Here is an 11,710-nt window from a genome sequence, read left to right on the forward strand (position 1 = left end):
GCCATCACACTCAGCTTTTCATAGATTTTTAAAGCCAAAAGAACCCTTAAGGCTATCTAGTCCAATACTCTGAACTTTATATTTGAGAAAACTGAAGTCTAGAGAAATTGGCCTGATAATCGTGTCAAGTTAGTGACTGAATTAAATATATTGCTGTTCTCTCCACAACATGGGGGAAAATATTTGCAAACCACATATCTGATGAGGGATTAACATCCAGAATAGGCTGGGCACAGTGGCTCACCCCTGTAGTCCCAGCACTTTGGGAGGCAGAAGTGGGAGGATCACTTGAGCCCAGGAGTTCAAGACCAGCCTGGGGAACATGACAAAACCCCATCTCTACAAAATCTTTAAAAATTAATCAGGCATGGTGACATGCACCTGTCAGGAGGCTGAAGTGGGAGTATCATTTGAGCCCTGGAGGTCGAGGCTGCAGTGAGCTGCATGCCACTTCACTACAGCCTGGATGACAGATCAAGACCCTGTATCGAAAGGAAAATTCCAGACTATGTATATCCAGAATTCCTACAACTTAACAACAACAAAACCCAATTAAAAAATAGGCAAAGGACTTGAATAGGCATTTCTCCAAAGAAGACAACCAAAAAAGCAAAAGAAAAGATGCTCAACATCAGTAGTCACTGGGGAAATCACACTAAGATACCACTTCACACCCATTAGGTAGGCCATTATTTTTTTTAAAGAAGAAAATTACAAATGTTTACAAGGATGTGGAAAAACTGGTATACTGATATCCTCGTGCATGGGATATAGAAAATGCTAGAGCTACTACAGAAAACAGCATGACATTTCCTCAAAAAGATAAACATGAAGTTACCTTATGATCCAGCAATTCCACTTCTAGGTACAGATTACAAAATAACGGAAGGCAGGAACTCAGATCAATATTATACACCCACATTTAGAGCAGCGTTATTTACGATAGCCAGAAGATGGAAAAAACCCAGATGTTCAGCAGATGAATGGATGCACAAAATGTGTGTACACACAAACAGTGGACTATTATTCAGTCTTAAAAGTAGGCCAGGTGTGGTGGCACACACCTATAGTCCCAGCTACTCGGAAGGCTGAGGCAGGAGAATCCCTGGAACCTGGGAGGTGGAGGTTCCAGTGAGACAAGATTACGCTACTGCACTCCAGCCTCCAACACTTGCTCCGACAGAGCAAGACTCTGTGTCTCATAAAGAAAAGTAAAGGAAATTCTCACACATGCTACAACATGGATGAACCTTGAGGACATGTGCTAAGTGAAATAAGCCAGTTACAAAAGGATAAATACTGTATGATTCCACTTCACTGAGGTACCTAGAGTAGTCAAATTCATAGAAACAGAAAGTAGAATAGTGGTTGCCAGGGGGTGGGAGAAGGAATTTTGCATTTAATAATTACAGAATTTCAGTTGGGAAAGATGAAAACGTTCTGGAGATGGGTGGTGGTGCTGGTTGCACAACAATATGAATGTACTTAATGCTACAGAACATTAGACTTTGAAGTGGTTAATGTGGTCATTTTTATGTTATATATATTTTACCACACTAAAAAAGAAAAAATAATTTTATTTTTTAAAGTCTCACTCTGTGATCCAGGCTTAAGTGCACTGGCACAGTCACAGCTTATCCTCCTGGGCCCAAGCAATCCTCCCGCCTCAGCTTCCCAAGTAGCTGGAACTATAGGCACATGTCACCACACCCAGCTAATTTTTGTATTTTCAGTAGAGAAGGGCTTTTGCCATATTGCCTAGGCTGGTCTCGAACTCCTGGGCTCAAGTACTCTTCCCACCTCAGCCTCCCAAAGTGCAGGGATTACAGGCATGAGCACCTTGCCAAATTTTTTTTTTGAGACGGAGTCTCACTCTGTTGCCCAGGCTGGAGTGCAGTGGTGCAGTCTTGGCTCACTGCAAGCTCCGCCTCCCAGGTTCACGCCATTCTCCTGCCTCAGCCTCCCAAGTAGCTGGGACTACAGGTGCCCGCCACCACGTCCAGCTAATTTTTTGTATTTTTAGTAGAGACGGGGTTTCGCTGTGTTAGCCCGGGTGGTCTCGATCTCCTGACCTCGTGATCCACCCGCCTCGGCCTCCCAAAGTGCTGGGATTACAGGTGTGAGCCACTGCGCCTGGCAAAAAAAAAAAAGTTTTATTTTTAATATGAGTGTTCTAGCTCTAGATAATGTTAGCTTGGCATTAATATAGATGAATATAGACTAGTTTTTCTAGAGTATCCAAATTAGTAAGATAATGATGTTTTTAGCCACAAATTTTAATATATTTAAGCATTCTTGCTTTTAGAAAATATTCTCCTGATTTTAAAAGTTGTAGGCAAAATAGTATTTCTCCAGGTTTCTTTTGATGAAGTAAGTATGTTAGGTCAAGAATATTATTTTCCTCTTATTGGCTATGGAGGGGAAAAAGTTCTGGTTCTAACCCTTTAAAAGTAAAAGTGTTTTGTGGTTTTTCCCCCTCTGTTTACATTAAAGTTGGTGCCATAACCGTGAAGTTAAAAGATATCTAGAAGGTGAAAGAGATGCTATAAGGTAAGTTAAAGATCCTCAAAAACTTGATTGGGGTGGGAGAAAGGGTGGAATCAGGATGTAAGTGCTGTATTCCTTCAGAAACTCACTTCTCAAGCCTTCAGTGATTCCAAAAGGTTGAGATATGTTGCCTTCATATTTTCTTCTTCATCTAATGAGAAGAGTCTGTCAAAGTCAGAATTATGAACATAAATATACTACATTCTTGGCAGAGAAAGCAAATAACAAAGTTATATTTTAGCAAATAACAAAGTTATGTATATTATATATATTATATATTTGCTTTAAAAAACATAATGCATCTCCTAGGTTTTTCTTAGCTCTATTTTTTTCTTTCTTTCATTATTGGAAAACTCTTCAGAAGTGTGAAGAGCAAAATAATGAGGCGCTCCACATACTTGTCATTCACCTTCAATAACTATCAGTCAAATCATGGCCAGTCATTTCTTATAATTATTTTTTCTTCATTTCTTTTTACATTAATTCTATTCTGATTCTGTAGTAAAGTGTGCTCTACCAGATCCTAACAAGATGTGTCTCAACTGTTACTGTACAGGTTGCACATCTCTAATCCAGAAATCTGAACTTCGGAACGTCCCCAGGCTTTAAGCATCATGTTGGCACTCACAAAGTTTCAAATTATGGAGCATTTCAGATTTCAGGTTTTAACATTAGAGATAGTCAATTTGGATTAACAGTTGAGATGCATTTGTTTGGATCTGGTAGAGCATGCTTTACCACAGAATCCAAAGAGAAGTAATACAAATATTCCAAACTCTAAAAAAATTCAAAACCCGAAGCACTTCTGGTCCCAAGCATCTCAGATAAGGGATACTCAACCTGTATCTCTTAGTTCTGATAAATACACCGTCCATAAAAGTCAGAAGACTAGAGATTATCTGTCCTGTTTGTTTGCTTTTACACATCTGGAAATAACACCCCAATTTTATTAGGTTGGACCACATGAAATGTCCGTTTATAAGTCAAAAATGGTTGAATATCACAATTTCATGTGATTCCACCCTGATGTCAGAAAACTCTTAATAAATGGAACAGTAATCCTCAACCAGAAGTATACATCAGAATAACCTTGGGAACTTCTGAAAAAATACTCAGGCCACTACCTACTGAATCTAATTTCTCTAAAGTTAAAGCCCTAGCATGTCTATCCCCTCAAAATTCCCCCAACTGATTTTGATACGATTAAGAACTACTGTCTAAAATAATCCCCCCTTCCATTTAACTCCATTTCTTGTCTTGGCAATAGGTAAAGTAGTGAAAGGCCACACCGTGTTACCCGGGCTAGGCAGGTATGTGCACATGGAAGTGCCTTGTAGCATAATATGACCTAAATTAATGGAGCGTTTTTTTAATTTTTCCCTTTTTTTCAGATATCCAAGAGAATCTAACAAATTAATAAACCTTCCAGAGGATTACAGCAGCCTCATTAATCAAGCATCCAATTTCTCGTAAGTTTTGCTGTTAGCATTGAACATTCCCTGCCACTGGAAACACCTCTTTACAAATAATTTGAAGGATTTTGTTGTTGTTCTTTGTTTTGTTTGGGTAGAGAAATCATGTTTTAGTACTTTATGAGAGGAGGGAGAGAAAAAAGGGAAAAAAGAAGAAACTTGACCAGGCGCAGTGGCTCACACCTGTAATCCGAGCACTTTGGGAGGCCGAGGTGGGTGGATCACCTGAGGTCAGGAGATCCAGCCTGGCCAACTTGGTGAAACCCTGTCTCTACTAAAAATACAGAATTATCTGGGCATGGTGGCAGGCACCTGTAATCGCAGCTACTCGGGAGGCTGAGGCAGGAGAATCACTTGAACCTGGGAGGCGGAGGTTGTAGTGAGCCAAGATCGAGCAATTGCACTCCAGCCTGGGTGACAAAAGCAAAACTCTGTCTCAAAAAAAAGAATAACATCTGTAGTACTCTATACTACGTAACTTATAAAAGCATCATTTCACTGTGTTTCAGAATAAGACATGGAATGGGAGTAGGAGAAGCAAGTTTGATTCATGAATGTTTAATAATTGCACTTAAAATAATAACAGCCCTTAGTAATTTTTTTTTTTTTTTTTTTTTTTTTTTTTTTTGAGACCAAGCCTCACTCTATCGCCCAGGATGGAGTGCAGTGGTGCCACCTTGGCTCACTGCAACCTCCGCCTCCCAGATTCTAGTGATTCTCGTACCTCAGCCTGAGTAACTGGGATTACAGGCACGTACCACAACGCCCAGCTAATTTTTTTTGTATTTTTAGTATCACCTCGGCCTCCCAAAGTGCTGGAATTACGGGCATGAGCCACTACGCCCAGCAGTAATTTTTAATATAGTATCAAATATTTAACATACAAGCTGCATAAAGAATAATAGGGGAGGCTGAGGTGAGAGTATCACTTGAGCCCGGGAGTTGGAGTCTGCAGTTAGTCATGATCGTGCCACTGCACTCTAGCCTGGGTGACAGCGAGACCTTGTCTCAAAAAGAAAAGAAGAATATAATAATGTAAGAGCTTAAACATTACCTAGACAGTTGAAGCTCCCCAGCTGTCTCTTCTCTGTTGCCTCTTCCTCCTCCCTCTGAAGATACCTACTATTCTAAATGGAATATTAAGCATTCCATTCCTATACATTAACCATAATAGGTTTCTATTCCTAAGTAGCATATATTGTTATATTGTTATTTTGCATGTTTTATTTTTCACTTTTTTTTTTTTTAAGACAGAGTGTCACTCTGTCGCCCAGGCTGGGGTACAGTGATATGATCTTGGCTCACAGCAACCTTCGCCTCCCAGGTTCAAGTGATTCTCCTGTCTCAGCCTCCCAAATAGTTGGGACTAGAAGTGCGTGCCACCATGCCTGGCTAATTTTTGTATTTTTAGTAGAGACGGAGTTTCACCATCTTGGTCAGGCTGGTCTCAAACTCATGACCTCAGTTGATCCACCCACCTTTGCCTCCCAAAGTGCTGAGGTTACAGGCGTGAGCCACTGCGCCCGGCCGGCTTTGCGTTCATTCAGCGTTGTTTCTCAGATTTATCCGCATTGACATGCATAACTATTGATTTTTCACTGCTCTACAGTATTTTATTATATGGCAGTGGCACCATTTATCTTTTTCTTCTATTGATGATTTTTTTTTTTTTTCTCCAGTTATTGATTCTTTTGAGTGTTTCCAGTACATGGTCTTTCTATATATGTGCAAGGTGTTTCCTATTCCTGATTCTAGGAATAAATTTGCATAGACTGGAGGATATACGCTTCTTTGGCTTTACTTGATACTGCAGAATTCTTTTCTGGGCTGGTTTTTTCTTCACTAGCTCTTTAGCCACTCTTTAGATCAATGACTTGTGGATTTTTTATCCCTTGGAGGTGCCCCAAATCAGGTGGTGATAAGAGCAGAGCCCCAACTCTGTGCCTTGTGTGTGGATCTCTGCTGTGCTCCCAGAGTTACTGCTGCCAGACTGAGCTGGAAGGGGAGGATGTAGGAGCCTGCACAGCTCACACCTACTCCTGTGGCTCTGGAGTGGGCATCTTCCTGAGGTAAGGACCTGCAGGGGCTTTTTGGCTTTGGATCTGCCTCAGTATCTGACTGTTAAGGTGTCACAGGAAACTACTATATTGCCAGGAATTTTGAGACCACTGTTCTGTGTTGGATTCATTCCAGAAACATGGAGCTCCTCGTCTCCTCACATCTCACATTTGGCCCGTGCCAACTCTGTGTTGGTTCTTTCATTGTCGCCATTCCCACTCCTCTTCCCCCAACCATAGGCGACAGTTCTGTTCTACTTTCTTCACATCTCCCGCTAACATGAAACCTCTGATTTTGTGTACAAATCCAGTCAGAATTACTCTTTCCGTTGTGTCCTCATGTCCTTATGGCTTTTGGATTTTACCTCCATTCATACATATTATCACAACTCTACATGCCATCTTGTGATTAGTGACTACTATGTACTGGGCATTGAGAATGCAATAGTCCACAGTGCAAAGATCTCTGCCCTCATGGATGGAGCTCTTTTTCTAATGAGAGAGAGGACAAGCAAGACTGACAAGAATTTAGATAGGGATACATGGCTAAGGAGAAAAAATAAAGCAGGGAGGGGAATATGAAATGGCAGCTGTGGAGCTAAATTTGAGATTTAATTTTAGTAGATCAGGGAAGGCTTCCTAAGAACATGACTTCTGAGTAAAGCCCTAAAGAAGCAGGAGAACATTCTACTCAGAATATTCTGCACAGTTCCTGGGGTAGAAATATGCCTGCCTGCTCAAGGCAAGGAGGCTCATGTCACTGGAGTTCTGTGCACAGGTGAGAGAATCCAGGGCCTGCTGTGTGCTGGTGACATCTCTGGGCGAGGTGGAAGCCATTCCAGGGTTTGAGGCAGAGGGTGTGACATGAGTGTGGGCTCCTCTGGAGCTTAGGGTGTATCCGTAGCTTAGTCATCCTCCCAGGACCTTGACAATTTCTTATACATGTTAGGTCCTCAATAAATGTCTGTTTAATTGCACTGAACTGTTAATGCCAGAAAAAGGCAAATCTCTCAAAGGGATCAGGGGCCACAAATTTGTCTCGATTCAACCTCTTTCCTAGTTTGTGCACATTTTTTAATGGATAACTTCCTCATAATAGTGGTTTAAATAGCAGTACTATAAGACTTCATTCTAGGCCGGGCGCGGTGGCTCAAAGCTGTAATCCCAGCACTTTGGGAGGCTGAGACGCGTGGATCACAAAGTCAGGAGATTGAGACCATCCTGGCCTACACGGTGAAACCCTGTCTCTACTAAAAAATACAAAAAACTAGCCGGGCGAGATGGCGGGCGCCTGTAGTCCCAGCTACTCGGGAGGCTGAGGCAGGAGAACGGCGTGAACCCGGGAGGCAGAGCTTGCAGTGAGCTGAGATCGCGCCACCACACTCCAGCCTGGGGGACAGAGCGAGACTCCGTCTCAAAAAAAAAAAAAAAAAAAGACTTCATTTTATTTGAAACTGAATACAAACGTTGGTTACTAACATGTAAATGTATAACGTTTGAATGATCTATCTACAGAGTACGGGAATGTCAGGTGCTATTTTTAGCCGGGAAAACCAAAGGCTGTTTTTATTCTCCTCCTTACCTTGATGATTATGGGGAGACCGACCAGGGACTCAGGTAAGAACCCATCCTAGTCAGCTGATTCAGGGCCCGCAGCACCCTTCAGGATGTGTTGACGTCCTGAGGGTGGAAGGCTGAGGTGGTTCTGGAAGAGGTGGCTGTGTTATCAGTGGAGTCTTCCAGCGAGGGCGCCCTGGCAACCTGGTGTGGTGTTCTTTTCCCAGCCTTCAGAATGCCATGAGGAACATCAGGATAGGTAAGGGAAGAGAATAGGACAGAGTACAGCTTTATTCCATTTATCACTCCAAAGAACTGTTAGAATTGCCATATGGCATCCCAGCTCAGAGCACTCCAGGGATGGCCCAGTCTGACTTGTGTGGCCTTGTATAGAGGAGGCCCCGTGTTTGAGAAAATCTTAATTGCTAACAAATGTGCTTATTACACTAAAATCTGGGGGATAAAGATTAAAAACATAGAACAATATAACAATATTTGAGGCTAAGTTACTTCTACTCTGGTAGCTTTAGTGTATTGTAAGCTAACAATTCCCTTCTCCCAAGCACTACTAAAGAACTTCTTTTAGACCATCTCTTTTGTCTAAAGGAGATAGAAGTTTTAACCTCCATAGATATGCCTGTCCAGCCTTGAGTAGCAGATGTTGAAGGCCTAGAAACCCAAGCAAGGTAAGTAGATGAGCTGCCCCAGGCGCTGGACTGCGAGGCTATGCCCATTTGCCACCCAGTGATGGTGTCTCCCACTGTTCTCAGCATGGGCTGTTAGAGGAGGAGAGTCTGGTTAGTGAGTGAGAGGATGGCTGTGCTCAGAAACAGGAGCAGAGGTACCTGGCTCAGGGCACTGGTCCCAGGCAGGAACCCACCAAAGCTTGCACTTGTGTTTAAATTGGACCTGGAAGTTACTCTCAGTTGATTGCTTCACTGAGAGTGTGGCTGAAAGATTGCATCTGGGGAACATTTCTTTTCTTTTCACTTTTTTCTTTTCTTATCTTCGCGCTCTTAGTAAAATCTATAAGGAACATTTTTACTCGTATAATTCTTTCACCCTCTCATCTGCCCCCTCTCCTTTTTACGTGTTACCAACAAAACGGACAATGAATTGGTAGTTTTAGCCTCTCAACCCAGACCCTCCTGATCCCCCGCAACCTCTATTCCCTCACCTCATTCTGGGTAAGTGTGGTTTGTGGATCTTTCCCTCCTCTTTCAGCACTTATTCCCTTTTGCCTGCTCTTGGCAAACAGAACTGGTATTTTTGTTAATAGCCACAGTCAGCTGCCAGACAGAAATGTTGCAGGGAGTGTAAAACCAATAACTTGTAACCTAGCCTAAGTCAGGAAGGGTTGGGTTATAATGGAATAAACAAGAACACATTCTAAGTGACATGTGTCTTCTCTTTCTAGACGGGGAAATCCTTTACATTTATGCAAAGAGCGATTCAAGAAGATTCAGAAGCTCTGGCACCAACACAGTGTCACAGAGGAAATTGGACATGCACAAGAAGCCAATCAGACACTGGTTGGCATTGACTGGCAACATTTATAATTATTGCACCACCAAAAAACAGAAACTTGGATTTTTTTTAGCCCAGTTGGCTTTTTAAGAAAGAAGGAAGTTCTGCTGAATTTGGAAATAAATTCTTTATTTAAACTTTCCTTCCCAATTTTATAGTTTCTGGTTCTGAGGACTGATAAAAATCATCTTCCATCAGCAGATTTTCTTGCACTGTTTGCTGTGCCCCTCAAATATAACGTCTTGGGTTTTAAGATCGAGCAAGGAGCTTCTTTTCCTAGATTGGATCCCAGCCCTTTTGTGGGGGTCTGACTGCATAGTCCCAGCCATTATGTGATATTTCACGTTATTGATGATAGTGAACTGTGGGTCTGAAGCTGATTCAACGGAGGCAGGACACAAAGTCTCTGTGATCTGTTGGGTCATACTTCCTGGTTTCACTGAGTGGCCCAACACTGGGACTGGGTTGGTGTCCCCTCCGCTGACAGGACCTACTCCTAGGAGCAAAGTGTTTGATTTTGAAGGCAGTGTTCCCTTCTCTCTGTTGACTATGAGAGAGTTGGGGGACACGCATGCAGAAGAAGCCCGTGGGGAGAAGGTGGCTGGCTGGTTTTTCAGGGCTGTTGGAGGGTTTTTTTTCTTTTTTTTTATGGCAAGACTTTTGGCTTTGAGAAAACTCACTTAAAGGGCTTTCCAAAAACTTAGGATGATGTTAAAAATTAGGATATTCTTTTAGAATTAGGAAGAAAAATTAGGATATTCTAAAAGAGTATGGATTAAAAATTTAGGATATTCTTTGAGAATATCCTAATATCCAGATGAGAGGCCTTCATTCATTCATAAGATCTGGTTGTTTGGGCTGTGGCTGACATAATTGATGTTTATTTTGGCCTCTGTCACATCCAGTTTCTTTAGCTTTTAAGGTAAGCTTCTTTTGGCTTTTTTTAGATGTTCACCAAGCTTAAGTTTAAAATAATAGGTATTCTAAAAGAGTATTCTAATTTTCTTATCTGTATTCTTTTAGAATATCCTAATGTTTCAGACAGTAATATTCTCTTGTTATTTCTAAGGCTAAATTGGCAGAGTATATCATCTAAAGTCAAACACTAAAGAAGGTGAGAACCCACTCCCACCCAGCCAGCATTTCCCGGAACAGACAAGCTGCTGCTTCCTTGCTGGCTCACTTAGTGCATTCCTGGGATGGTCTGGCACCCAGGCTTTTTATTCTTTTTGAAGATTGTTCTTACTGAGGTGCCTTCCTAGAACAAGAGCCACTTACAAAATAGCTTATAATTATTATGTACCACACAACTGCTATTGTTTGATGTATGATTGCTGAGAGCTTGAATACATGCAGAGAGTGACTGAAGACTTAGTAGAGGAATAAATTCTGAGCCTGTCTAAGGTGGGGTAAGGAACAAATGAAGAATAAGAGGCTCTTGGATTTTTTTAACCAATGCAAGTGACCCTTTCAATCAGTTTTCTTTGAATTACAAGTTTTGTTCCACTCAGCTACCAGTCAACTAGGCACGTTCCACAGTATAGCAGGAAGAAGGTCAGAAATCCGGACCTGAGGCTAAAATAAGTGAGGATGTAGAAGCCACATTCCTCTCCAAGGTAGTGTGTGAAAGCACCGCCCCCTCTTGAGAGGAGGATGACCCGTCACCATTCTTGCTTGGGACTGACTCACCCAGCTGAGAGGAGAACCAACAGGAAGAAAATTCACATTTGAATCCACCTCTCTCCCCCTTTTTCTGGCCTTCAAAAGATCTGGTTGGTTGGGCTATAGGTGGCATAATTCATGTTTATTTTGGCCTCTGTCACATCCAGTTTCTTTAGCTTTTAAGGTAAGCTTCTTTTGGCTTTTTTTCATATGTTCACCAAGCTAAAATTTAAAATAATAAGACCAGGATTCTCTCTCTACAAGTGGATTATAAACATTTTCACCAAATCAAAACAATACTCAGCTTTCCGGCCCGACTTCCTAGGAGCCTGGAGTTAGCAAAGGGTGTCTCTGGATTCCATTCTCTGAGAATATCACCGAGCCTGGGAGAAGATGAATTTACATGAAATTGCACCATACACACCTTTTTATTTTCTTGGTGTTGAGGTAGTTGTCTTTCCTACCTTACAAATCATGTTAGTTTTATGATTTGTTCTGCATGTTTTATGTTTATTGTAGAAATGTTTATATAACATATGCTTTCCGTATCAGGGAAAATCATATCTGTTTAATAAATTGGCTATAACTTTAATATCTGTGGACAACTTGTAAAATTTGGAATGTATCATATGTAAAAAGTTTAAAGATATCCAAATAAATGCTTTAGGTGTTGGCATTACTTTTCGTTAGCATATATCTTTCTGTTTCATTTTACACGCTTATGTGCCACAGCAGTGTGCCCCCTGTCACCTTGCTACAAATATAGTGGGATATCTGCATTAGCTTTAAATTTAAGAGGCTTATATTATTAGTGTCAATTATGGCCATTAGCCAAACTATCTTGACCTTCCCAGATAAAGTGTGATCATCATTTCAGCTGATTAAGTT

General features: G+C 41.5%; 1 protein-coding gene across 4 annotated transcripts in view; it reads left to right on the top strand.

Annotated features, from left to right (window-relative positions):
* UBR2 (ubiquitin protein ligase E3 component n-recognin 2) overlaps positions 1 to 11,501 on the top strand; it is a 135,140-nt gene extending 123,639 nt beyond the window's left edge. For 3 of the 4 annotated variants that reach the window (XM_010369668.2, XM_010369669.2, XM_030928496.1), the window contains 5 exons: positions 2,494 to 2,550; positions 3,939 to 4,016; positions 5,918 to 6,088; positions 7,592 to 7,693; positions 9,051 to 9,302. In XM_010369668.2, the coding sequence (XP_010367970.1) occupies positions 2,494 to 2,550; positions 3,939 to 4,016; positions 5,918 to 6,088; positions 7,592 to 7,693; positions 9,051 to 9,192 (550 nt within the window). In that variant the 3' untranslated portion in view covers positions 9,193 to 9,302. Of the gene's footprint in view, positions 1 to 2,493; positions 2,551 to 3,938; positions 4,017 to 5,917; positions 6,089 to 7,591; positions 7,694 to 9,050 lie in introns of all 4 variants that reach the window. The other variant, XM_030928495.1, reaches the window with a different exon arrangement.
* Positions 11,502 to 11,710: the final 209 nt, after the last annotated feature.

This window comes from Rhinopithecus roxellana, chromosome 4 (assembly GCF_007565055.1).
Source record: "Rhinopithecus roxellana isolate Shanxi Qingling chromosome 4, ASM756505v1, whole genome shotgun sequence".
NCBI lineage: Eukaryota > Metazoa > Chordata > Mammalia > Primates > Cercopithecidae > Rhinopithecus > Rhinopithecus roxellana.